This window comes from Panulirus ornatus, chromosome 32 (genome assembly GCF_036320965.1).
Source record: "Panulirus ornatus isolate Po-2019 chromosome 32, ASM3632096v1, whole genome shotgun sequence".
NCBI lineage: Eukaryota > Metazoa > Arthropoda > Malacostraca > Decapoda > Palinuridae > Panulirus > Panulirus ornatus.
This window is the reverse complement of record NC_092255.1, coordinates 5389115-5413818: the sequence shown is the minus strand read 5'-3', so window position 1 is coordinate 5413818 and position 24704 is coordinate 5389115. Positions and strand designations below refer to the sequence as shown.

General features: G+C 45.5%; 1 protein-coding gene across 1 annotated transcript in view; it reads right to left on the bottom strand.

The window, feature by feature from the left end:
• LOC139759006 (uncharacterized) overlaps window positions 1-24704 on the bottom strand; it is a 183523-nt gene that overhangs the window by 8643 nt on the left and 150176 nt on the right. Inside the window, exons 3-6 of the mRNA XM_071680889.1 lie at window positions 5078-5323; window positions 2427-2744; window positions 981-1189; window positions 148-342 (exon numbers count right to left, since the gene is read on the bottom strand). Coding sequence (XP_071536990.1) covers window positions 148-342; window positions 981-1189; window positions 2427-2744; window positions 5078-5323 — 968 coding nt within the window. The remainder of the gene's footprint in view (window positions 1-147; window positions 343-980; window positions 1190-2426; window positions 2745-5077; window positions 5324-24704) is intronic.

The window sequence follows — 24704 nt, the reverse complement described above, 5'->3', positions numbered from 1 at the left end:
AAACATAAAGTCCATTAAAAACTTTAACTTAATCTTCAGGCTATGTCTAAAACACAACTTATGTTTGATGAATCAGGAGCATCTTGATTTATTCATGAAAAAAATATCAACTTAGTTGTCAACATGATACACAGATAAATTCCTTACCCCACAAGAAGAGAAGGATGGTGAAGGTGAGAGGTAGTTATGACTAGTGCTTGGTGGGATGAGACTTGTAGTTACAACTCCCAGGCTGGAGCCTCCATCTATGGTGTCCACTCCTTCCCCCATTGCCCCACGTGGTGGCCGACACACCTCAAGCGTAACCTCACGCTCAGCAGTGCGAAGCATCTCCAAAGCCTCCTGTAGATATAAAACTTCTTTGTAAAATAGTCTTCAAGAATTGTGGCATGCTCTTCTTTCCTTTTAAGAATGGGATTAGAAAATCTGTCACACCAGTGCATATTATCATCAATACAAGTGTCTTCCAGGTACGAGTGCATCAAACACTGCACCATAATCGAAGCTTTCCTGCTATCCATATCCAATGACAATTCTTAATCAACAGAAAATATTGTAATCAATCATAATACAATGAAGTTAAAGCTTTCAGGATTTGCTGATTAGGTATACAAAACAATCACAATACTCGAAATAAGTTAGACACAGACATAATTTAGAGAAGACAGATGTAGATGGGTGGTCACAGCTCATAATTTCCACAGTGTAAAATTCACAGAAGGGATCAAGTGGAATGCGGTACAGAGTATATGTAATGGAATGAGATGCTATAAAAACTCTCCAGCTGACTAAAAAGTCTAAAGAATCTAGTCCTCAATTATCAGCTTGTGCTGCATAACAGAGAATATAGCAATACCCTATGCAAAAATTCCATCAAAAACTTTGTTCTTCCTAATCTGAAGGAAACAGAGTACCACTGCGATCATTAATGAATCCCATAATTTTATCATAGTATAATGTGAACATCTCCAGAAACTTACATGACTTGACAGTCCCGTAAGTGGTTGGGTATTGGCATGAAGGAGGATGTCCCCTACTTCCAGTTGACCACAAAGCCACGCAGGAGTCTGCGGGTACAGTTTCTTGATGCGGATGAGACCTGCATGAGGGACGTCACATTCTATCCCACCAGTTACTGCCAGCCCCAATCCACGTAGATTTTTTATGACAGTCACTTCAAAAACCGTGCCTGTGGGAAAAATACAGTTATAACAATGCTTTCATTTTCACCTGTAACACAATGTACATAATGAAATATGCTACTACGACTTCATGCATTCTAAACAATCTCCTAATGAAATATGCTACTACGACTTCCTGCATTCAAAACAATCTCCCAAGGACATAACATTCATTTGCATAACTTATGACTTTTATGTCTCGTTTCAGACATTATATCCTTATGGCAGTTGCTCCATCCATCAAGTATGTATTCATTCTCACTGCAAATATGCATGCAATCTTTTTTCTCTGATCTTTGCTCAGGACAAAGAAACTGGGTAGTGTGTGGAGTTTCCTGATATAATCATCCCACTATATATACTGTAGTGTATCTTTTGATTATCTTATGCATTGCTAGAAAGTTTTTGAAACGAAAGAAATCATTCTTGATGCTGAATGACTGACTTCACATCTTTTCTTTCACTCCTTCCTACATTTCCCATTCACTAACTTTCTTGCCCTTAGTTTCTCACTTGTCTTTCTAATTTGGACATTAAAACCGATAGCATTTAACTTAAAAACTTTTCTCTCCTCATACCAAACTTCTCGTGGGAAGAGAACACTTTAATGTTTATTCTAAAAATTAGGTAACTCTCCTTTTCTTAATTCTCTGTTAGCTGTGAAAGCACAGGTATTCCATGCCCTGTATGTATATTCTTTCTGTCACAAATGAACATCATTTCCTGCACTGGCAAAACAGCACCAGGAAGAGCCTAAGAAAGCTACGTTCACTCTCATTCTCTAGCTGTCATGTGTAATGCACCAAAACCACAAATATCTTTTTACAACCAGGTCCAACAAACCTATATACCCTACCCTAAGCCACGAACCCATTTTTTCGAACAGCCCCAACATATATGTAAAAGACATATATATATATATATATATATATATATATATATATATATATATATATATATATATATATATATATATATATGTGCTAACACACAAATGTTACAAATTACCTTCAACATTGTAAGAACACCATGAATAACCTTTCATCATTCTGACAATACGGGAAAAGCAATCTTTTTTTTTTCCTTCACATACATTTTGCAAAATCCATTTTTTGACACAGTCACTTCTGAGAACTTGCTGGATGTTTTCACCTTTAGGTAGAAGGACCTGTTAGTTCCAGTGTTTCCAATGTAAAGAACTCGACACCTCTACCCACTCTACGTGCAAATGATGACTTTCCTCACCTTCATTGATAAATGGGAAGAGCTTCATCAATTCATGGGTTGTCACCACTTGACCAGGTGCCAACTTAAGAGGAAGATGGTCTTGCAGTGTCGAGTGACTCTCTGAAGCAGCACCACTCTTTCTCTGGGCAGCATGACAAAATAGAGGTGGCCCTTCCTCGTCTTCTGGTGATCTCTCCGAACTGTATCCTGGGTCATACCCATAGTTATCTTGGCCACTCAATTCGCTCTCAAAGGCATAGTTGTCATGGCCTCCCAAGCTGTCCGAGTCGCTCACCACGTATTTTGCTGCTCGCCCGTTCACATGACTTACATCCTCTGCAGAAAAAGAAAATAGTTAGACTTAGGATCGTTAAAGGTTTACGATTTCTCTATTTCTCAGAACAGCCAATGCTCACTCATCTCCTCCAGAGGTCATGTTGTTAACTATCTTGTGAGACACTACAGTAGTGCGTACGTGTCTTTAAACCCTTCTAATGTATTTCCTAAAGCACTTTTATCAGTCTGCCATATGATCCTTTCATGAAAACATGTAATTCAACAAGTCTAACCAAAAAATGTACTTTAGTATAGCCATTACTCGGAAACCAAAGCTTGGAATGGACAGTATAACAAACATATTTATCAGTGATTAATTTGCTTCAAATTTCAAAACTTCTTCCCAATGTAAGACATCTCATCAAGTCAAGACTAAAATCCAGTCTAACTGAATAAAAGCCTGAGATCCATTAATGATAATAATTTGGAACATATTCTGCACTTTGGATGTTACATAAGAATGGGGTCATCTGACTCTGTACATTTATCAGTTAGTGACTGATAAACATCAACAAATATAGGAACACAGAGGGTCTAGTGGCTTCTATGGGGGGGAAAGGTAACAATGTAGCCTATGTTGAGTCATGTAAAATGAATGCAATTCACATTTAATATAATTCACATGTACTGTACCCATCTATATAAGGAATTTAGTTCTTTCTTCCGGTAAAATGAATGATTTTGTAAAGTCTGACCACAAGACATACACAATTATCAAAGCAAGTGACCCAATTACAAAAAAAAATGATTAGACCTTTGTTGACAAATGTTTTGAATGAACAATGAACTAGATGGTTAACCCCAATCCCATCCTCTCCTTCCCCCCCCCCCCCCCCAATAACTCCCCTTAATTGGTCGTTAAGACAACAAGCCAACTTGGTAGTTATATACAAATGGATTTCTTTCTTCTACGTCAGACTCCGTCACAATAAAACACAATTTTTGTGCATCTTCATAATGGCCGGGCCTGAATAGGAATACAGGGAGGTTAAAGAAAGGGAGAGAGACATGGAAAAGTAATGATGAATTTTGGAGGAAGTGATAAACATGTCTTTTAAATAAGCCAAGTCATAGTTATTGGGAAAGACATAAGATGGTAGAAAGTTGCCAAAGCTTGGAGGTGAAGGGAAAGAAACAAGTTATCCAAACGGCCTACCCTTGACTTGCCAATGGCCAGACGGTAATCATGTGACAGCAGCTTGCCGGGTATTGCCTGGTCTAGCAAGTGGTGGGGGGCACACAAGCAGCCAGCTCTCGGGAGTTAAAGAAAAAAAAATAACGTAATATCTACAGAAGATTGGAAAGTGAACCAACAATGCGGCGTAGGGCAAGGGGCCAAGTTTGAAAGATAGCCTAGGTCAATTTTTAGGAAGGAACACTTTCGACTCTTGTCAAATATATTCGACTCTTGTCAAACAAGGATGAAGAGCTAGAACCATCCTTGCACCACACCAATGGCAACAGAACAACCTTGTTCAAACACTACTAATTATACAGTCGCCAGCTCCTATTAGCAGTAACAATTATAAAGACAATTACGGTAATTATGTATCGCTTTGCGTGTGGACCACGTTATGCCAGCTGGGTGAATGATTCCTTTGAAAGACAATGGCCATTGAAAAACAAACAAAAAAATAACGGCAAAAGTAGTAACGATAACAGTTCCGTTGTAAAGCCTTTAAATAACTGAAGGAATGATTCACACGACCATTTCCTGGGTGATAACCATATCGCCATGAATACCTTGAATCAACAACCCCTTACTGGAGTGGAGCAATTTGAATACGACACGTTCTTCCCTGCGGTACGACAATCTTACTCGTTTACGAAGACATCTTCGTCCTCTGCCTACAACTTAATCCCTCGACTACACCTACAACTTAATCCCTTACGTACCATAACTTAATACCTACAGTACGATAATTTAATTCCCAGGGTACGATGACTTAATCCATCAGAGTACAACTTAATCCATTGAGTACGATAACTTAATACCGACAGTACGATAACTTAATTCCCTGGGTACGACTTAATCCATTAGAGTACAATAACTTAATCCATTGAGTACGATAACTTAATATCTAAAGTATGATGACAATCTCTCGAGAACTTAATCCACTGAGTACGATAACTTAATACCTTAACAACGATAACTTAATTCCTTAAGATAACTTAATAACCACAGTACGATAACAATCCTTTGAGTACGATAACAATCCACAGAGTACGATAATTTAATCCCTTGTGTATGATAACTTAATATCGACAGTACGACAACTTTACCCCCCCTCCCCAAGCGTACGATAACTAATGCCCCGACACGGGCGCCCTACCTGGCGGCTTGTGGGCGTAGACGTGGTTGTTGTGGTTGAGGTCGTGGTAGGCTGGGTGTGGCGTGTCAGTCACCAACATGTCGCCGTCGGGGGAGTGTCGCTGGTGCTGGTCGCTCTCCAGGTCAAGCGAGGTCAAGAGGGCGGGGTCTACTGGTTGTGGGCGTGCCGGGTCAACATGACCGCCCCGCCCACCTACAGGAGCGGCTGTACTGTGGGGGCCTCCATACACCTCAACCACACTCTCCCCTGTAAAGGAAAAATATAATTAAATAATTAAAAATCACGAAATACATCAGTAAAGATCAAATTACATTAATTTAATGTAACTCCCACTTGGCTGATTTCCCCTGGAGGGGTAAGAGAATAGAAATTTAATTTTCCCCCAGTTTAATTAATTGTGTATATCAAAAGGTTAGGCAAAATGTACGAGGACATTATAATAGACAAAATATGTTGTGTTCAATATATATGTTCTCTATTTAATATATGTTCAATATATATTATATGTTTTCTGTTTAATATATGCCACTTATACTTCATCATCTTCCAACTTAACTTAGAATTTAAATATATTTTCCCATACAACATCATAAGGAAGGGAAAAGAACCAATCACAATGCTTAAAAAAGAAAAACGTTAAAAAACTCACAATTCAAACGAATCGCCCGTAAAAAAAAAGGCCCAGAAAATAACGCATTAGTTCCAAAGTAACAATTTATAAAACATCATCTTGCATTAATTACGAACACCCATCATAATTCGCGGGAGGGAAAGTTGATAATGAATTATAAAATTGGATTTTTTTTTTTTTTTCATTTGTTTACCGTCAGTGTAGCAACGGCGGGTGTGGCGACGGCGCCACTTGAAGCATTGGCAACACTTGAGCTTCATGACGACGACGGCCTGGCGACTACTCCCGCCAACGACCGTCTCCCTCGGCGAACACCACGCGTCTCCTCCTCGACCACAATGGCCCTCTTTAGGTCCATTTAAAAGCACTATAATCACTCCCTACTACCACAGGCCTGCACGGATCACTAGCACCAACGACTTCAATCACCAGAACTACTTAAATAAGGCCCCCAGGGCGGCGATGGCAGTCGGTAATCCTTCGTTCGCGACGCGACACTCGGCCGCCATAACCCGAGCCCCCAGTTCACCACAGCTCGGCGGGTTTCGCCATGGCGCCCCCCCCCCGCGCCAAAAGCAGAAGCGAAAGTCCGGTTAATAATGTACCGCCTCGGCTCGGGCGCCCGAGGGAGAGTGACAGCGATGGACAGGCGCGGAGGGGAGTGGAAGAATGCTCCTCACACACTGGGGAGAGGTCTTATCGCCCCACCTTGGCCCCTTATCTCCCGCGCCTTATCTCTTCTAACCGATCCATACACACACACACACACACACACACACACACACACACACACGCTTCAAGTACGACGTCTTCTTTGTGTAATGGATTTATCAACATCTTTGACCCTCAGTAACTACAAAATTACCAGTTCCATGAACTGGATAAAACTAAAATAAGATAAAAAAAAAAAACAGAAAACGGTGTTAACGGCAAATGTAATCAGACATTTTCTAAAAATCACAGAAAACGGTTTTAACGGCAAATGTAAACAGACATTTTCTAAAAATCACAGAAAACGGTTTTAACGGCAAATGTAATCAGACATTTTTTAAAAATCACAGAAAACGGTTTTAACGGCAAATGTAATCAGACATTTTTTTTTTTAAACGGCGATCATTTTTTCCCACACCTCTCTCCTTGTGATATACACCAGGTCAAGTACTGCTGAAGTTAAATTGTTTATTAATGAGACATTGTTAACTATTATGATGCGACCTTGCGTTTAACGAACAAAATATAAACGGCTTAACCACAATAATTGGTCGTTGACATAATTCACACGCGTTCGTTTAGCCTTAAAGAAAAAAAATTAAATATTTCCATTTAAAAAAAAAATTATCATTTATATATAATTTTTAAGCCACAGATCACAAATGACCAGATATATATAAAAAAAAACAATTTAAATGACCGATTAAAAAACTAAGGTAATTATAATTAACATAATGTGAGACCACGATAAATAAATGATATATTAACAATATAATACACAGATTTGGTACAATACTAACTCATTTATCAGTTAATGAAACCATTTCACAATACCGGACCAGCTTAAACATATCCCCTCACTGTATTCCAAAGGAGGGCTGTATTCTGCTGCTGTATCCCACGCAAGGGTACTGTATTACCCTCATACAACACACTACACCATAAATAAATACAATAACTCACCATAACTGGTCAATAAGCGAGGGGAAAGGCGCCATATTGGCTCGACCCCCACAAGAGTGGGCAACCACGCTTCGAGGATGCTATGGCCACAGCTGACATGGTCTCTTCTGACCACCACACGGGCCACCACACTCACTACCACACGGGCCACTGACCACCACACTACCACACAAGGGAGGGCCTTTCCTCCCCCTCCCTCACTTCGTAATAAGGGGGGGAGGGGGGGTGGGGTGTGTTCGTTCGAAACCGTCTTAATGACGTCACCGGACCCCGGCTATACAGCGTCCGAGAATAGACGTGACGTCACGATTTCCGTTATGATGTATAACGATGCGTCAAGGTGTCTCTCTCTCTCTCTCTCTCTCTCTCTCTCTCTCTCTCTCTCTCTCTCTCTCTCTCTCTCTCGGTCGAGATTGGACATGTACAAAGAAATCATCTTTTTCTACTACTACTACTAAACACACAGACACACAGACACACAGACACACACACACACACACACACAGACAGACAGACAGACAGACAGACACACACACACACACAAACCCACATCTTCGGGGAAATCAAGTCTATTCTACCATATATATTCCCGATCTATCGATGTATGGACCTACTTACGCCATACGCATTGCGTATGGTCGGTCTGGGAATTGTGAATATCAGAAGGCAAGGAGGGGTGGGTGGGAGAGGAAGTTGCGTATTTACATAATGTAAATGATGAAGAAGTAACAGGATTCGAACCTCTGTCACTGTGGTTAACACGGGTCTCACGACGCCCTCATACGCCACACATATGTATAATAATAATAATAATAATAATAATAATAATAATAATAATAATAATAATTAATAATAATAATAATAATAATGATAATAAAAATGTTTTTCATCCTCAAATAATAATAATAATAATAATAATAATAATAATAATAATAATAGTAATAAACAAAAACGTTTTTCATTCTCAAACGTTTTTTTTTTTTTTTAAACGGGATCGTTTTCTCGGCCAGCCAGCCACAGAGAAATTTTACGGGCCACATCTTACAATTCGTTGTTATCTAAACGCTATCGCTGATCGCTTATATCTACTGACACACTAAAACTAATATAATCAGAATATAATTTCTTTCCTCTCAAAATGTAATCGTATTTGGCGAATACGACGAAGGGAATCCGCCCATCGCTAATATTAATGACGGGGAAATGTTATGGCTACCTTCGCATCGTAAACATCGGGGAGGTTTTAATTCGCCGAAATATTGGCAATATCTATGAATGATAAACGTACTATATAAACTAGTATATAAATTACTATATTATCATAATGATAAACGTACCAGTATATAAATGAGTAAATTATTATATTGATAAACGTACTATATAAACCAGTTTATAAATTACTAAACTATTATGATAAACGTACTATATAAACCATTATATAAATTACTAAATCATCATGAATATAAACGTACTATATAAACCAGTATATAAATTACTAAACTATTATAAGATAAACGTACTACATAAAAACCAGTATATATATTACTAAATTATCATATAAACGTACTATATAAACCAGTATGTAAATTACTAATCTAAGATAAACGTACTATATAAACCAGTATATAAATTACTGAATTATTATAATGACCGATATCTATCTTAAAAATACTGTAACATTATATAATATATATATATATATATATATATATATATATATATATATATATATATATATACGAATAAAGTGTATATGAACGCGCACCTTCATAGAACATACAAAGCTCCAACAGCCAGGATCAAACCTGGGACCCCTTGTGCAAGAGGCAGGCATGCTAACCGCTAGGCTAAGGGACTGTATAATAGGAAACAACTATTCGAAATACTAAGTACTCAAATACCCTTCGTCTCACTATGGTGAGCAACGGGGTCTATCGGTTGTTTCCGAACACAACACATAGCCAGCTGATAGCGTTTTACCGAACCTGACTGTACAACGCGGAGTTATATGAATACGAATAAAGTGTATATATATATTGAAGAACATTATCTCGGAAAGCAAAAATGGGTATGTTTGAAGGAATAGTGGTTCCAACAATGTTGTATGGTTGCGAGGCGTGGGCTATGGATAGAGTTGTGCGCAGGAGGATGGATGTGCTGGAAATGAGATGTTTGAGGACAATGTGTGGTGTGAGGTGGTTTGATCGAGTAAGTAACGTAAGGGTAAGAGAGATGTGTGGAAATAAACAGAGCGTGGTTGAGAGAGCAGAAGAGGGTGTTTTGAAATGGTTTGGGCACATGGAGAGAATGAGTGAGGAAAGATTGACCAAGAGGATATATGTGTCGGAGGTGGAGGGAACAAGAAGAGGGAGACCAAATTGGAGGTGGAAAGATGGAGTGAAAAAGATTTTGTGTGATCGGGGCCTGAACATGCAGGAGGGTGAAAGGAGGGCAAGGAATAGAGTGAATTGGATCGATGTGGTATACCGGGGTTGACGTGCTGTCAGTGGATTGAATCAGGGCATGTGAAGCGTCTGGGGTAAACCATGGAAAGCTGTGTAGGTATGTATATTTGCGTGTGTGGACGTATGTATATACATGTGTATGGGGGTGGGTTGGGCCATTTCTTTCGTCTGTTTCCCTGCGCTACCTCGCAAACGCGGGAGACAGCGGCAACAAAATATATATATATATATATATATATATATATATATATATATATATATATATATATATATATATATATATATATATTGAAACTTATTTCAATGTAATTTCTACTATAAATATTTTGACCTTTTGTTTACGACGCTACATCCCCCAGAGGGTCAAAAAAGGTCAGGTCATGACACCCGGGTCGTACCCTCGTGTTCAGGAACTGAAGAAAAATAAAAAGGTCAAATGATCTATTAAAAAAAAAATACAAGCGATCGGTTCTAAATAAATTAGCCCCTGGTCCATAAAACGTCTTTCATACAACAAAATTCAACTTGTGCCAGGACTCCAAGACACGTTCTCGTAATACAAACCATAAACATTGATCGAGGTTCAAGTTCGCCCAATGTTTATAGCATGAAATAGAATCTATATACACAAAGACATTTTTTTACCCACTTCTCTCCACACCGCTGTATTTAAACGCATTTATCCACTTGTTAAGGTCAGGCTACAGTCGGTCCTAACAATTTATATGAAACTCAGGCGATTTTCGATCCTATATATACATCTAAGTTTAAATTTCGAGCTAAAATTATGCATGAAAATTTGAGAAAAGAAAAATAAATTGTCGAATATTTTTTGCACAAAATGACCCCCCTATTGGCAGCAGCATGACGTCATCACCCCGGGGTTGCCTGAGGTCGCCAGGCGCTACAAATATGGCACCACCACCACCGCTCTGCCGCCTCGCTTTACGCAGCTTATCTTTAAAAGGAATTTTTATTGGGCTTATAAACAGAGAGTAATATATAAAGGCAATAAAGCGGCCCCCGCGCGCTGGCTGAAGGGCTTACATGACTCGCCAACTGACCGTATTTCCAACGCTGTGGACACCACCACTAACAAGCAGGCAAGCTTAGCGGACATAGTAAGCTTGACGGATAAAAAGCTTAAGAGACAGACGTACATTTTTTTTCAAGTGTGACCCACATAACCGGGGCCTTGCGCGGCCCCCCCACACAACCCCCGACATGCCCACCTCCAGCCCACTTTTTTAATAAGTTAAGGAATGTTTTATTTCAAGATAATAATAATAATGGAATCAAAGTAATTCATGGCGTCGAAAAAGGGAATTCGGGAAGCCTCGTGGGGGGGGGGGAGGGGATAACGCCGGCGTAACGAAGCCATCGATCTCCCCCCCCCTTGGATCATTGTTGTGATGACGTCACGAGAGCCGCATGACCCCCCCCCCTCCCCACCATGGCGCCAAAGACGTACCCAACGCCCCGCCGACGTCATGCGTCACTTATCATGCGTTCGTTCTTCCTCTCCTCCGTCAAAATCGGAGGTGCCGTTATCAGGACTGGCGCGTCTCCTATACAGCAACGTCGCACGCACTTATGACGTCAAATGACGTTATCTTATCGCACAGGGAGTGAGGAGACGGACGATGATTGGTCAGAAGACGAGCGTCGTTATGCGTATTCTGTGATTGGTCCGGTCTGACGTCATTAGGCCTCGTACGAGCGTTCACTGGTCAATAGCTTATCGGTCATGAAGCCCTTCGTTCGAGCATTTGGTGGTCAAGGGTCATTACCATGCTTCTCCAGAGCGTTCATTGGTCAAGACCTTGACGCCCTGATGGCTCTCGTCTGAGCCTTCTAGACCAAGGGCATGACGTTATCATGCAGCGTAATAACGTTATTGGCCAAGAGCCTGACGTCATCATGCAGCGTCCTAGCGTTATTGGCCAACACCTTGACGTCATCATGCAGCGTCGAAGCGTTACTGGCCAACAGCTTGACGTCATCATGCAGCGTCCTAGCGTTATTGGCCAACACCTTGACGTCATCATGTAGCGTCGAAGCGTTACTGGCCAACAGCTTGACGTCATCATGCAGCGTCCTAGCGTTATTGGCCAACAGCTTGACGTCATCATGCAGCGTCCTAGCGTTACTGGCCAACAGTTTGACGTCATCATGCAGCGTCCTAGCGTTATTGGCCAAGAGCTTGTCGTCATCGTGTAACATACCAGCGTTGATTGGTCAATCATTTGACGTCATTATGCTTTTTTCCCACTTTATCCCCGGAAGTCACTTGACTTTACCCCACCACGATGGAGATAAAGCAGGTGGAGTATATTTCAGGCGTTCACAGTGTGAAAAAGAAATCCATTGTTATCATGTCTGTTTTCCACACCTGATAAAAATTCAACATAGCACGAAAAGCAATGAAACACGCGAAAACTTTACTAACACCGCCATCAATCGGGATTACAGTAAACAAAAATGAATACTTTATAGAATTCTACCATTCTTTTCTTATCAAAACTTCACAAAATACAATTCACCGATTGGCTCTCAATAACGAAAGATAATAGCGTGAATAACCTGTATAAGGGATGATATAAATAAGTTAAAAAAAAAAAAAAAAAACGGAAATCTATAAATGTTTCTTATCTACCCTACGCTGAGCATGATGACGTCAAAACACTGTGACCAATCAGAGCTCAGATGTCCTTCATCCTACCCCTCCATCCCCCGTAAGCCCCGCCCACGTCTTACCTATTGTTTTTCTGGCCCAGCTGACTGGCCAGTCTGGGGTACGACGACGTACCTAAATATATAATATCTCACTAAGGTCATATGGATGGAATTTTTATCTTAAACTGATAACTTATTTATTTTTCCAGGAAATACTCCACTTATTCTAGCCATGAGATATATCAAAGGCATATTAAGAGGTAAATGTACTTTTAGGGTTATATATATATATATATATATATATATATATATATATATATATATATATATATATATATATATATATATATATATTATTTTATTTTTTTATTATACTTTGTCGCTGTCTCCCGCGTTTGCGAGGTAGCGCAAGGAAACAGACGAAAGAAATGGCCCAACCCCCCCCCCATACACATGTATATACATACGTCCACACACGCAAATATACATACCTACACAGCTTTCCATGGTTTACCCCAGACGCTTCACATGCCTTGATTCAATCCACTGACAGCACGTCAACCCCTGTATACCACATCGCTCCAATTCACTCTATTCCTTGCCCTCCTTTCACCCTCCTGCATGTTCAGGCCCCGATCACACAAAATCTTTTTCACTCCATCTTTCCACCTCCAATTTGGTCTCCCTCTTCTCCTCGTTCCCTCCACCTCCGACACATATATCCTCTTGGTCAATCTTTCCTCACTCATCCTCTCCATGTGCCCAAACCACTTCAAAACACCCTCTTCTGCTCTCTCAGTCATGCAGCAGGTGTGTGGAATCTAAAACCGGCCACGAGCAGCAGCGACGACAGAGGGAAATGTGGACAACAACAATAACAATAGGAGGAGGAGGAGGAGGGTGGTGATGGGCAGGAGGAGGAGGAGGAGGAGGGTGGTGTTAGGCAGCAGGAGGAGGAGGGATGAGGTGTTGGGCATGAGGAGGAGGATATGGATAGGAGGAGGAGGAGGAAGGAGGGTAGTGATGGGCAGGAGGAGGAGGAGGATGAGGGATGAGGTGTTGGGCAGCAGGAGGTGGAGGAAGAGGAGGACGAGGGATGAGGTGTTGGGCAGGAGGAGGAGGAGAGAGAGTGGTGATGGGCAGGAGGAGGAGGAGGAGGAGGTGGTGATGGGCAGGAGGAGGAGGGAGGGTAGTGATGGGCAGGAGGAGGAGGAGGAGATGAGGAGGAGGGAGTGAGGAGGTGTTGGGCAGCAGGAGGAGGAGGGAGTGAGGACCTGGGGCAAGGACGAACCCGGGCCCGCCACGTCATCACTTCCTCAACAGTTGCCAACGACTGATTACACACACACACACACACACCCCATCACTCTGGTGACACCCCCCCCTCCTCAATCTTCCCCCTCCCCTCCCCCTCTCCTCTACCCCCTCTCTCCTAATATACATATAAAAAAAGGAGTTATACTACATATATATAAAGCATATAGGTGTAGTAAATATATATATATACACATAGATAATACCGAAAATACGACTGACCTCAAAGAGGATTCTTTCCCCTTCCCCCCCCTCCTCCTTCCCCCACCGCAAGACCTCCCCAACCCCCCCCCTCCCGGTAACCGTAAGGTACCGACCTCAACGCGAATGCCCTCCCCCTTCCCCCTCCCCTCCCCCATCCCCCCACCCCGGACCACCACCACCACCACCCACTTCCCCATTCCTCCCTCTCCCCCTCTTAACCATCACCCCCCCCCCTGGCGTGACAACCTCACAACAACCCTTAGTGCAAAGGCGATCAACATCACCACTATTAATACATCGAGACAACAGGCATTTCAAAAAGCGAAGACTTGAGGTGGGGGAGAGAGAGAGAGAGAGAGAGAGAGAGGGGGAGAGAGAGGGGGAGAGAGAGAGAGGGGGAGAGAGAGAGGGAGAGAGAGAGAGGGGGAGAGAGAGAGAGGGAGAGAGAGAGAGAGGGGGGTTGGAGGTGAGGGGGGGGTGGTGTTGGTGTTGACTCATGGCGCGTTCAGACTCATTTCTGTGACTCAGGGAGGGGGAGGAGGGGGAGGAGGGGAGAGGAGGAGGGGGAGGAGGAGGGGAAGAGGGGGAGGGGGGGAGAGAGGAGACAGACGCCTCGGTCGCCCACTTTGTTTACAACAGAAGTGGGCCATCTGGCCGGGGGGTGTGGGGGGGGAGGGGAGGGGAGGGGGAAGGGGGGTGGGTGTGGGGGAGGGGAGGGGAGGGGAGGGGAGGGGGGAAGGGGGGAGGGGTGACAGGCAGGCAGGCGGGCTGGATAAACACCCCAGTCAGAATAAATGTGACGACGAGGGGGGGGGGGGAGGGGTGGTAATTTATTCTTCCCTTCCCCCCTCCCCTTCCCCAGGGTGGGTTGTGGTGGTGGGTTGGGGTGGTGGGTTGTCCAGTGGTTCTCGACCCACAGCGGTATGGTAATGACGTAACTCATCTACGTCTGCCACGACCAGATGTATTCGAATGACTTCACTGTATAATATCGGACGACCAGATGTATTCTAATGACTTCACTGTATAATATCGGACGACCAGATGTATTCTAATGACTTCACTGTATAATATCGGACGACCAGATGTATTCTAATGACTTCACTGTATAATATCGGACGACCAGATGTATTCTAATGACTTCACTGTATAATATCGGACGACCAGATGTATTCTAATGACTTCACTGTATAATATCGGACGACCAGATGTATTCTAATGACTTCACTGTATAATATCGGACGACCAGATGTATTCTAATGACTTCACTGTATAATATCGGACGACCAGATGTATTCTAATGACTTCACTGTATAATATCGGACGACCAGATGTATTCTAATGACTCTCATTGTACAATCTCTAATGACCAGATTTGTTCTAATGACCTCATTATACTGTATCTAATGACCAGATTTATTCTAACTCATTATACAGTATCTAATAACCAAATTTATTCTAATGACCTCATTATACAGTATCTAATAACCAAATTTATTCTAATGACCTCATTATACTGTATCTAATGACCAAATTTATTCTAACTCATTATACAGTATCTAATAACCAAATTTATTCTAATGACCTCATTATACAGTATCTAATAACCAAATTTATTCTAATGACCTCATTATACAGTATCTAATAACCAAATTTATTCTAATGACCTCATTATACTGTATCTAATGACCAGATTTATTCTAACTCATTATACAGTATCTAATAACCAAATTTATTCTAATGACCTCATTATACAGTATCTAATAACCAAATTTATTCTAATGACCTCATTATACAGTATCTAATAACCAAATTTATTCTAATGACCTCATTATACAGTATCTAATAACCAAATTTATTCTAATGACCTCATTATACTGTATCTAATGACCAGATTTATTCTAACTCATTATACAGTATCTAATAACCAAATTTATTCTAATGACCTCATTATACAGTATCTAATAACCAAATTTATTCTAATGACCTCATTATACAGTATCTAATAACCAAATTTATTCTAATGACCTCATTATACAATATCTAATGACCAAATTTATTCTAATGACCTCATTATACAATATCTAATGACCTCATTATACAATATCTAATGACCAAATTTATTCTAATGACCTCATTATACAATATCTAATGACCTCATTATACAATATCTAATGACCAAATTTATTCTAATGACCTCATTATACAATATCTAATAACCAAATTTATTCTAATGACCTCATTATACAAAGCTAATAACGAAATTTACTCTAACTACATTATTTTGATTAAATAAAACCAATGATTACATTATATACGATAGTAAAGAAAACGGATACTATTTCTAATGTAATTACATCCTTAAAAAAAATTACAAAAATATCCTTAAAAAAAAACATTTCCAGCGATTCATTTCCTAAAATCTATCAGCGAGCGATAGATTGCCAGGAACTCCTGTGTGTTAGTTTAACTTGATTCAATATTATGCATTACAAAATATTAATACAAAATCTTTTTTTCTTCCAAACTATTCGCCATTTCCCGCGTTAGCGAGGTAGCGTTAAGAACAGAGGACTGGGCCTTTGAGGGAATATCCTCACTTGGCCCCCTTCTCTGTTCCTTCTTTTGGAAAATTAAAAAAATGAGAGGGGAGGATTTCCAGCCCCCTGCTTCCTCCCCTTTTAGTCGCCTTCTACGACACGCAGGGAATACGTGGGAAGTATTCTTTCTCCCCTATCCCCAGGGATATACAAAATATTAATACAAAATATTAATACAAAATATCAATACAAAATATGTATACTGTATTATGTCTACTGTATTTACCTCAAGGTTTCAAGGCGCCAATGTAATCCAATGGCATTTTGTGGGGGGGGAGGGGGAGCGGGGGGGGAATACATATACATAGTCTGGTACAAAGACGTATCCCACAAGTACATAATTGTGTACTTCCTGTACTTGGGAAGGAGGGTACGACCCCCCCCACCCACCCCCCTCCTCTCTCTCAAGGCAGGCGGAAACGACCTTTTGAGGACGGAGGGTACGACCCTATCCAGAACGGCGGAACGACCTTTGACAGAGGTACGACCCTATCCAGAACGGCGGAACGACCTTTGACAGAGGTACGACCCTATCCAGAACGACGGAACGACCTTTGACAACGGTACGACCCTTTCCAGAACGGCGGAACGACCTTTGACAGCGGTACGACTCTTCGGCACCATTAAGTCCAGCCGTTGGCTTTTGACCCCGACCCGTTCAATACCGGGGGGGGGGTCACAGAGAGGTCACGGTGACCTCACACCCACAGGGAGGGAAGAGGGGGGAGGGGGTCGCGTGACGACCCCCTCCCCCTTCCCTCACAGGGTCGTTGAAGTCGTCATGGAAAGGGTTTTAAATTTAGACACCTGACACAGAACCAGACACACCTGTTGAGGAGGGGAGGGGAGGGGAGTCCTTGAAGGGAAAGAGGAAGGAGAGAGAAGGAAGGGGGGAAGGGGAAGGGGAAGTGGAGGGGAAGGGGAGGGGAGTCCTTGAAGGGAAAGAGGAAGGAGAGAGAAGGAAGGGGGGAAGGGGAAGGGGAAGTGGAGGGGAAGGGGAGGGGAGTCCTTGAAGGGAAAGAGGAAGGAGAGAGAAGAGAAGGAAGGGGGAAGGGGAAGGAAGCCATCGTGGGAGGGATGTCCCGTTCCGGGAGCTGGGGTACAATTGGTTGATATTCTGTTCCATGTGTGATCATGGCCACATATTCTGGGTGAACTGGCCATGCCTTCCCTCCCTTCCTTCCTGCCTTCCTTCCCCTTCCTGCCTGCTTGCCTTCGCTCCCTCCCCTTCTTTCCTGCCTGCCTTCCTTCCCTCCCCTTCCTTCCTGCCTGCCTTCCTTCCCTCCCTCCCTGTCTGCCTTCCCTCCCTCCCCTTCCTTCCTGTCTTCTTTCCTTCCCTCACCTTCATAAATAAATATAGATACATAGATAGATACATAGATAGATAGATAGATAGATAGATAGAGAGAGAGAGAGAGAGAGAGAGAGAGAGAGAGAGAGAGAGAGAGAGAGAGAGAGAGAGAGAGAGAGTACATATAGTGACACACACACACATATATAGCGGGATGGTAGTATATAAACCCCCTCCCCCCACATCCCAGTGGACCAGGGCTCCCCCACCCCCCACATACACACAACAGGTACAAATATGCAAATATGTCCACTCTATATAGATGACGCCCTCCACCAACCCCTCCATCCCTCCCTCCACCTTCCCCTCCATCCCCCTCCACCAGTCTTGTGTGTGAAAACCCATTCTTTAACAACATCCCCATCCCCCTCCCCATTAACCCACCCCTCCATTCACCCTCATTACGCCTCTTCTATACCCTTGCTATATCTATATTACGCCTCTTCTATATTCATACTATATCTGTGTCACATGTTTTCCCTCCCATGTTCCGTTTTCTTCAATGGAGTGCAGACCACGCCCCTCCCCCCCCCATTCCAGACTGCCTCCCTACCTTCTCCCCTCCCCCCCATATACCACTCCACACCCCCCATACACAACAGTTAGGACAGAACACCCCCCCTTTAAGGGGTATATTCTGTCCCACATCTACCCCCACACCCCCATTTCTTTGCGTCTCCAGTGCCCCCCTTCCCCTCCCCTCCCCTTCTACCCCTACGCTTCCAGTACCCCCCTTCCCTCAATTTCCCCCCCTCCACTACCACCCCCTCCCCTCCTAAGTTTTCACTGCCTCCCCTTCCCCCCCCACCCCCTCCGCCCCTCTCTCTCTTCGCCTTCGTCTACGGCTCCGTGTGTGTGACGGTGACGACGTCCGTGTGTGACGGTGCCCCCGTGTGTGTGACGGTGGTGGAGGGAAGGAGGGAGGGGGGATATGTGAGGCGGATGTGAATATGTAGATTACACACACTGGTGAAAGTTCCCCCCTCCTATACTCCCCCTCCCTCCCTTTCCCCCCTCCCCATCATCAACATCATCCTCCCCTCCCCCCCTTAAACCACCACCACCTTACCCCCACCCCCATCATCCATCCCCCTCCCTTCCCCCCCCCCTAACATGTCACTTCCACTAAACTTTCCTTCTCCCCCCCTCCAGCCTTGCCCCGCCCCTCTCCTCTCTCTCACTCCTCTCTCTCTCTCTCTCTCTCTCTCACACACACACACACACACACACACACAACGTAGCCCACCCAAAACAACTTTGTTCCAATCGTCTCCCCCGGCCAACAGCGTTGAGCCGGAGGGAGAGGTGGGAGGAGGAGGAGGAGGAGGAGGAGGGTGGGAGTGGGGGGGTTGTACAAGGATGGGAGAGGATGGGATGGGATGGGATGGGAGGGGGTGGGGTGGGGGTTGCCTCCTCTGCTTCACTATCCTGTTCCAGCCGGGGGCGGGGGGGGGGGGGGGGAGCACAACGTTGAGCCAGAGGGACGGGTGGTAACTTGGCCACCACCTGCGCCCGGGTAACCTGTTACCAACAGGCCCGCTGGCCTTCCCAGGGGTCTAAGGTTATGACAACGTGTCCTTCTCTCTCCATTTTGACCTCTATGAGCAAAAATCCCACTGGGGGGGGGGGGAGAGGAGGGGGGACAATAGAGTGCTATACACAAACAGCTGACGATGGGGTGGGGGGAGGACGACTCTACATGAGCGAACAAGGTACGACCCTTGGTCAACGAAGGGACGACCCTTGGTCAACGAAGGTACGACCCTTGGTCAACGAAGGGACGACCCCATGAACGACAGAGGTACGACCTTGGGGTATGAAGACCTGCAAACCTTGGAGACGACGACCCTAAAGTGTCGAATGACGGGCCAAGGGTCGTACCGTCGTGTTTCAGGGGGTCGTACCGTCGTGTTTCAGGGGGTCGTACCGTCGTGCTTCAGGGGGTCGTACCGTCGTGTTTCAGGGGGTCGTACCGTCGTGTTTCAGGGGGTCGTACCGTCGTGCTTCAGGGGGTCGTACCGTCGTGTTTCAGGGGGTCGTACCGCCGTGATTCAGGGGGTCGTACCGCCGTGCTTCAGGGGGTCGTACCGCAGTGCTGAACGACCACACGCACGAGCATAGCAGCGGAGATAGATATATAGTAGATAGATAGACGATAGATAGATAGATGATAGATAGATAGATGGACAGATACACAGATAGATAAATTGTTTTAGATTGATAGATAGTAGATGGACAGATGATAGATAGATAGATGGATAGATACACAGATAGATAAATTGTTTTAGATTGATAGATAGCAGATGGACAGATGATAGATAGATAGATGGATAGATACACAGATAGATAAATTGTTTATCTTGAAAGGCATTCGACCCAGTTGCACAGCTGAACCCCGTTTCTCCATCTATCTATCTATACATAAAGTTATCTATCAATCAATCTATATATGAAGCTATCTATCAATCTATATATGAAGCTATCTATCAATCTATATATGAAGCTGTCTATCAATCTATATATGAAGCTATCTATCAATCTATATATGAAGCTATCTATCAATCTATATATGAAGCTATCTATCAATCTATATATGAAGCTATCTATCAATCTATATATGAAGCTATCTATCAATCTATATATGAAGCTATCTATCAATCTATATATGAAGCTATCTATCAATCTATATATGAAGCTATCTATCAATCTATATATGAAGCTATCTATCAATCTATATATGAAGCTATCTATCAATCTATATATGAAGCTATCTATCAATCTATATATGAAGCTATCTATCAATCTATATATCAAGTTAAGGAGGTCTATTTCTATATCTCCACCCCCCCCCCCCAACGACCAGCAGGAGAAAGACGAGGTGTGAAACACCCCCAATCATCCATCCTCCCCCACCCAATCATCCATCCACCCCCACCCAATCATCCATCCTCCCCCCATACAATCATCCATCCTCCCCCACCCAAACATCTTTCCTCCCCCACCCAATCATCCATCCACCCCCACCCAATCATCCATCCACCCCCACCCAATCATCCATCCTCCCCCACCCAATCATCCATCCTCCCCCACCCAAACATCCTTCCTCCCCCACCCAATCATCCATCCACCCCCACCCAATCATCCATCCACCCCATCCAATCATTCATCCTCCCCCACCCAATCATCCATCCACCCCCACCCAATCATCCATCCACCCCCACCCAATCATCCATCCTCCCCCACCCAATCATCCATCCACCCCCACCCAATCATCCATCCACCCCCACCCAATCATCCATCTACCCCCACCCAATCATCCATCCACCCCACCCAATCATTCATCCTCCCCCCACCCAATCATTCATCCACCCCCACCCAAACATCTTTCCTCCCCCACCTAATCATCCATCCACCCCTTACCCAATCATCCATCCACCCCTCACCCAATCATCCATCCTCCCCCACCCAATCATCCATCCACCCCACCCAATCATCCATCCACCCCACCCAATCATTCATCCTCCCCCCACCCAATCATTCATCCACCCCCACCCAAACATCTTTCCTCCCCCACCTAATCATCCATCCACCCCTTACCCAATCATCCATCCACCCCTCACCCAATCATCCATCCTCCCCCACCCAATCATCCATCCACCCCACCTAATCATCTTTCCTCCCACCCAATCATCCATCCTCCCCCACCCAATCATCCATCCACCCCACCTAATCATCTTTCCTCCCACCCAATCATCCATCCTCCCCCACCCAATCATCCATCCACCCCACCTAATCATCTTTCCTCCCACCCAATCATCCATCCTCCCCCCACCCAATCATCCATCCTCCCCCACCCAATCATCCATCCACCCCCACCCAATCACCTCCCCCTCTCCCTCCCTCCCTCTCCAATCAGGCCCCGTCACCAAGGAGCCAGAACACCCATGGGGATTAGCCAATCATCCCCTTCCCAGAGTAAGGTGGGGAGGGAGAGGAGGAGGAGGAGGAAGAGGAGGCCAACCTCCCCCCTCCCTTCCCCCCCAACATCCTAATCTCAGGGTCAGCGAATCACATACACACACACACACACACACACACACACACACCCCTCAGTCGGGAGGGGAAGGGGAGGGGGTGTTGGGGGAGGGGAAGGGGAGGGGGGGGTGTTGGGGGAGGGGGAGGGGGAGACCACCACCCCCTTCTTGAGAGAGCAAAGGTTATTTATAGTCCAGATGGAGAGAGAGAGAGAGAGAGAGAGAGAGAGAGAGAGAGAGAGAGAGAGAGAGAGAGAGAGAGAGAGAGAGAGAGAGAGAGAGGTGAGGGGAGGGAAGAGGGGTAGGGGGAGGAGGGGAGGGAAGGGGGACGTGGCCAGAAATAGCTTCACCAACGTCTTATAAGACCCTCCTTGTTGCACACACACACACACACACACCTACCTAAACCCCTCCCCTCCCTCCCTCCCCCCTCCCCTCCCGGGGGTGGCCATGACCTATGACCTCTGACCCCACCCCCGCCTGCCACTTCCGGGAGAGTCTCTCTCTCTATATATAATCTGGTCTTAGACGTGACCCCCTTCTCTCCCCCTCACCACCTCCCCTCCCCCACACAGTGGCGTCTCGCTTCCCCTCCCCTCCCCCTGCACTCCCCTCCCCCTTAATCATGAGAACGTCAAACTATTGACGCCAATTCAAGTGTTGTGAGGGAAGACTGAGGGAGAGGGGGAGGGGGAGGGAGGGAGGGAGGGAGAGAGGGGGGGAGAAGGGGTGTCTGTCTGTCACCTGACCCCCCCCCACCCCCGCCCTAGTCAGTCACCCGATCCACAGGTCACGTGACCCGGAGGTCACACACACACGCGCGGGGGGAGGGAGGGAGGGGAGGTGTGGGGGGGGCAAGGCGACCTGACCCGGACCTAAACACTCCCCTCTCCCCCTCCTGATCTCCCCCCCCCCCCATCACCATCAGGGACATGAGGTGATGGGATCATATTCCCTGAAGGGCCGCCCTAAATACCCTTCACTAGGGGGGGAGGGGGAGGGAGGGAGGAGGAGGGAGTGGGGAGGAGGGAGTGGGGAGGAGGGAGGGGGGAGAGGGAGTGGGGAGGAGGGAGGGGGGGAAGGAGGGGTGTAATCGATGCATGAGGAGGGGGGGATATATGTGTGCCACTCCCCCTCCCCTCCCCGAGTTGTGAGGAAGACACACATGAGGGAGGGAGGGAGGGAGGGGGAGGGAGGGAGGTGCGAAAGCAGGTGAAAGAAGAAGTGATGGAATATATGGAGGAAGGAGGAGATGGTGCTGGAGGTATGAGGAGAACCATGAGGGCATGAGGGAAGACTGTGAGTGTATGAGGAGGCCCGTGAGGGCATGAGGGAAGACTGTGAGTGTAATGAGGAGGACCGTGAGGGCATGAGGGAAGACTGTGAGTGTATGAGGAGGCCCATGAGGGCATGAGGGAAGACTGTGAGTGTAATGAGGAGAACCGTGAGGGCATGAGGGAAGAGTGTGAGTGTATGAGGAGGACTGTGAGGGCACGAGGGAAGAGTGTGAGTGTATGAGGAGGCCCGTGAGGGCATGAGGGAAGACTGTGAGTGTGTGAGGAGGACTGTGAGGGCACGAGGGAAGAGTGTGAGTGTATGAGGAGGACTGTGAGGGCACGAGGGAAGACTGCGAGTGTGTGAGGAGGCCCGTGAGGGCATGAGGGAAGACTGTGAGTGTATGAGGAGAACCATGAGGGCAAGAGGGAAGACTGTGAGTGTATGAGGAGGACCATGAGGGCATGAGGGAAGACTGTGAGTGTATGAGGAGGACCATGAGGGCATGAGGGAAGACTGTGAGTGTATGAGGAGGACTGTGAGGGCATGAGGGAAGACTGTGAGTGTATGAGGAGGACCATGAGGGCATGAGGGAAGACTGTGAGTGTATGAGGAGGACCATGAGGGCATGAGGGAAGACTGTGAGTGTATGAGGAGGCCCGTGAGGGCATGAGGGAAGACTGTGAGTGTATGAGGAGAACCATGAGGGCATGAGGGAAGACTGTGAATGTATGAGGAGGCCCGTGAGGGCATGAGGGAAGACTGTGAGTGTAATGAGGAGAACCGTGAGGGCATGAGGGAAGACTGTGAGTGTATGAGGAGGCCCATGAGGGCATGAGGGAAGACTGTGAGTGTATGAGGAGGACCATGAGGGCATGAGGGAAGACTGTGAGTGTATGAGGAGGACCATGAGGGCATGAGGGAAGACTGTGAGTGTATGAGGAGGACCATGAGGGCATGAGGGAAGACTGTGAGTGTATGAGGAGGACTGTGAGGGCATGAGGGAAGACTGTGAGTGTATGAGGAGGACCATGAGGGCATGAGGGAAGACTGTGAGTGTATGAGGAGGACCATGAGGGCATGAGGGAAGACTGTGGGTGTATGAGGAGAACCGTGAGGGCATGAGGGAAGACTGTGAGTGTATGAGGAGAACCGTGAGGGCATGAGGGAAGACTGTGAGTGTAATGAGGAGAACCGTGAGGGAAGACAGGGCGGGAGTGGTGAAGAAGACACACACGCAAGAGGAGGAGGAGGAGGAGGGGGGGGAGGAGGAGGAGGAGGAGGAGGAGGAGGAGGAGGAGGAGGGGAGGAGGAGGAGGAGGAGGAGGAGGAGGAGGAGGGGGGGGAGGAGGAGGAGGAGGAGGAGGAGGAGGAGGAGGAGGAGGAGGAGGAGGAGGAGGAGG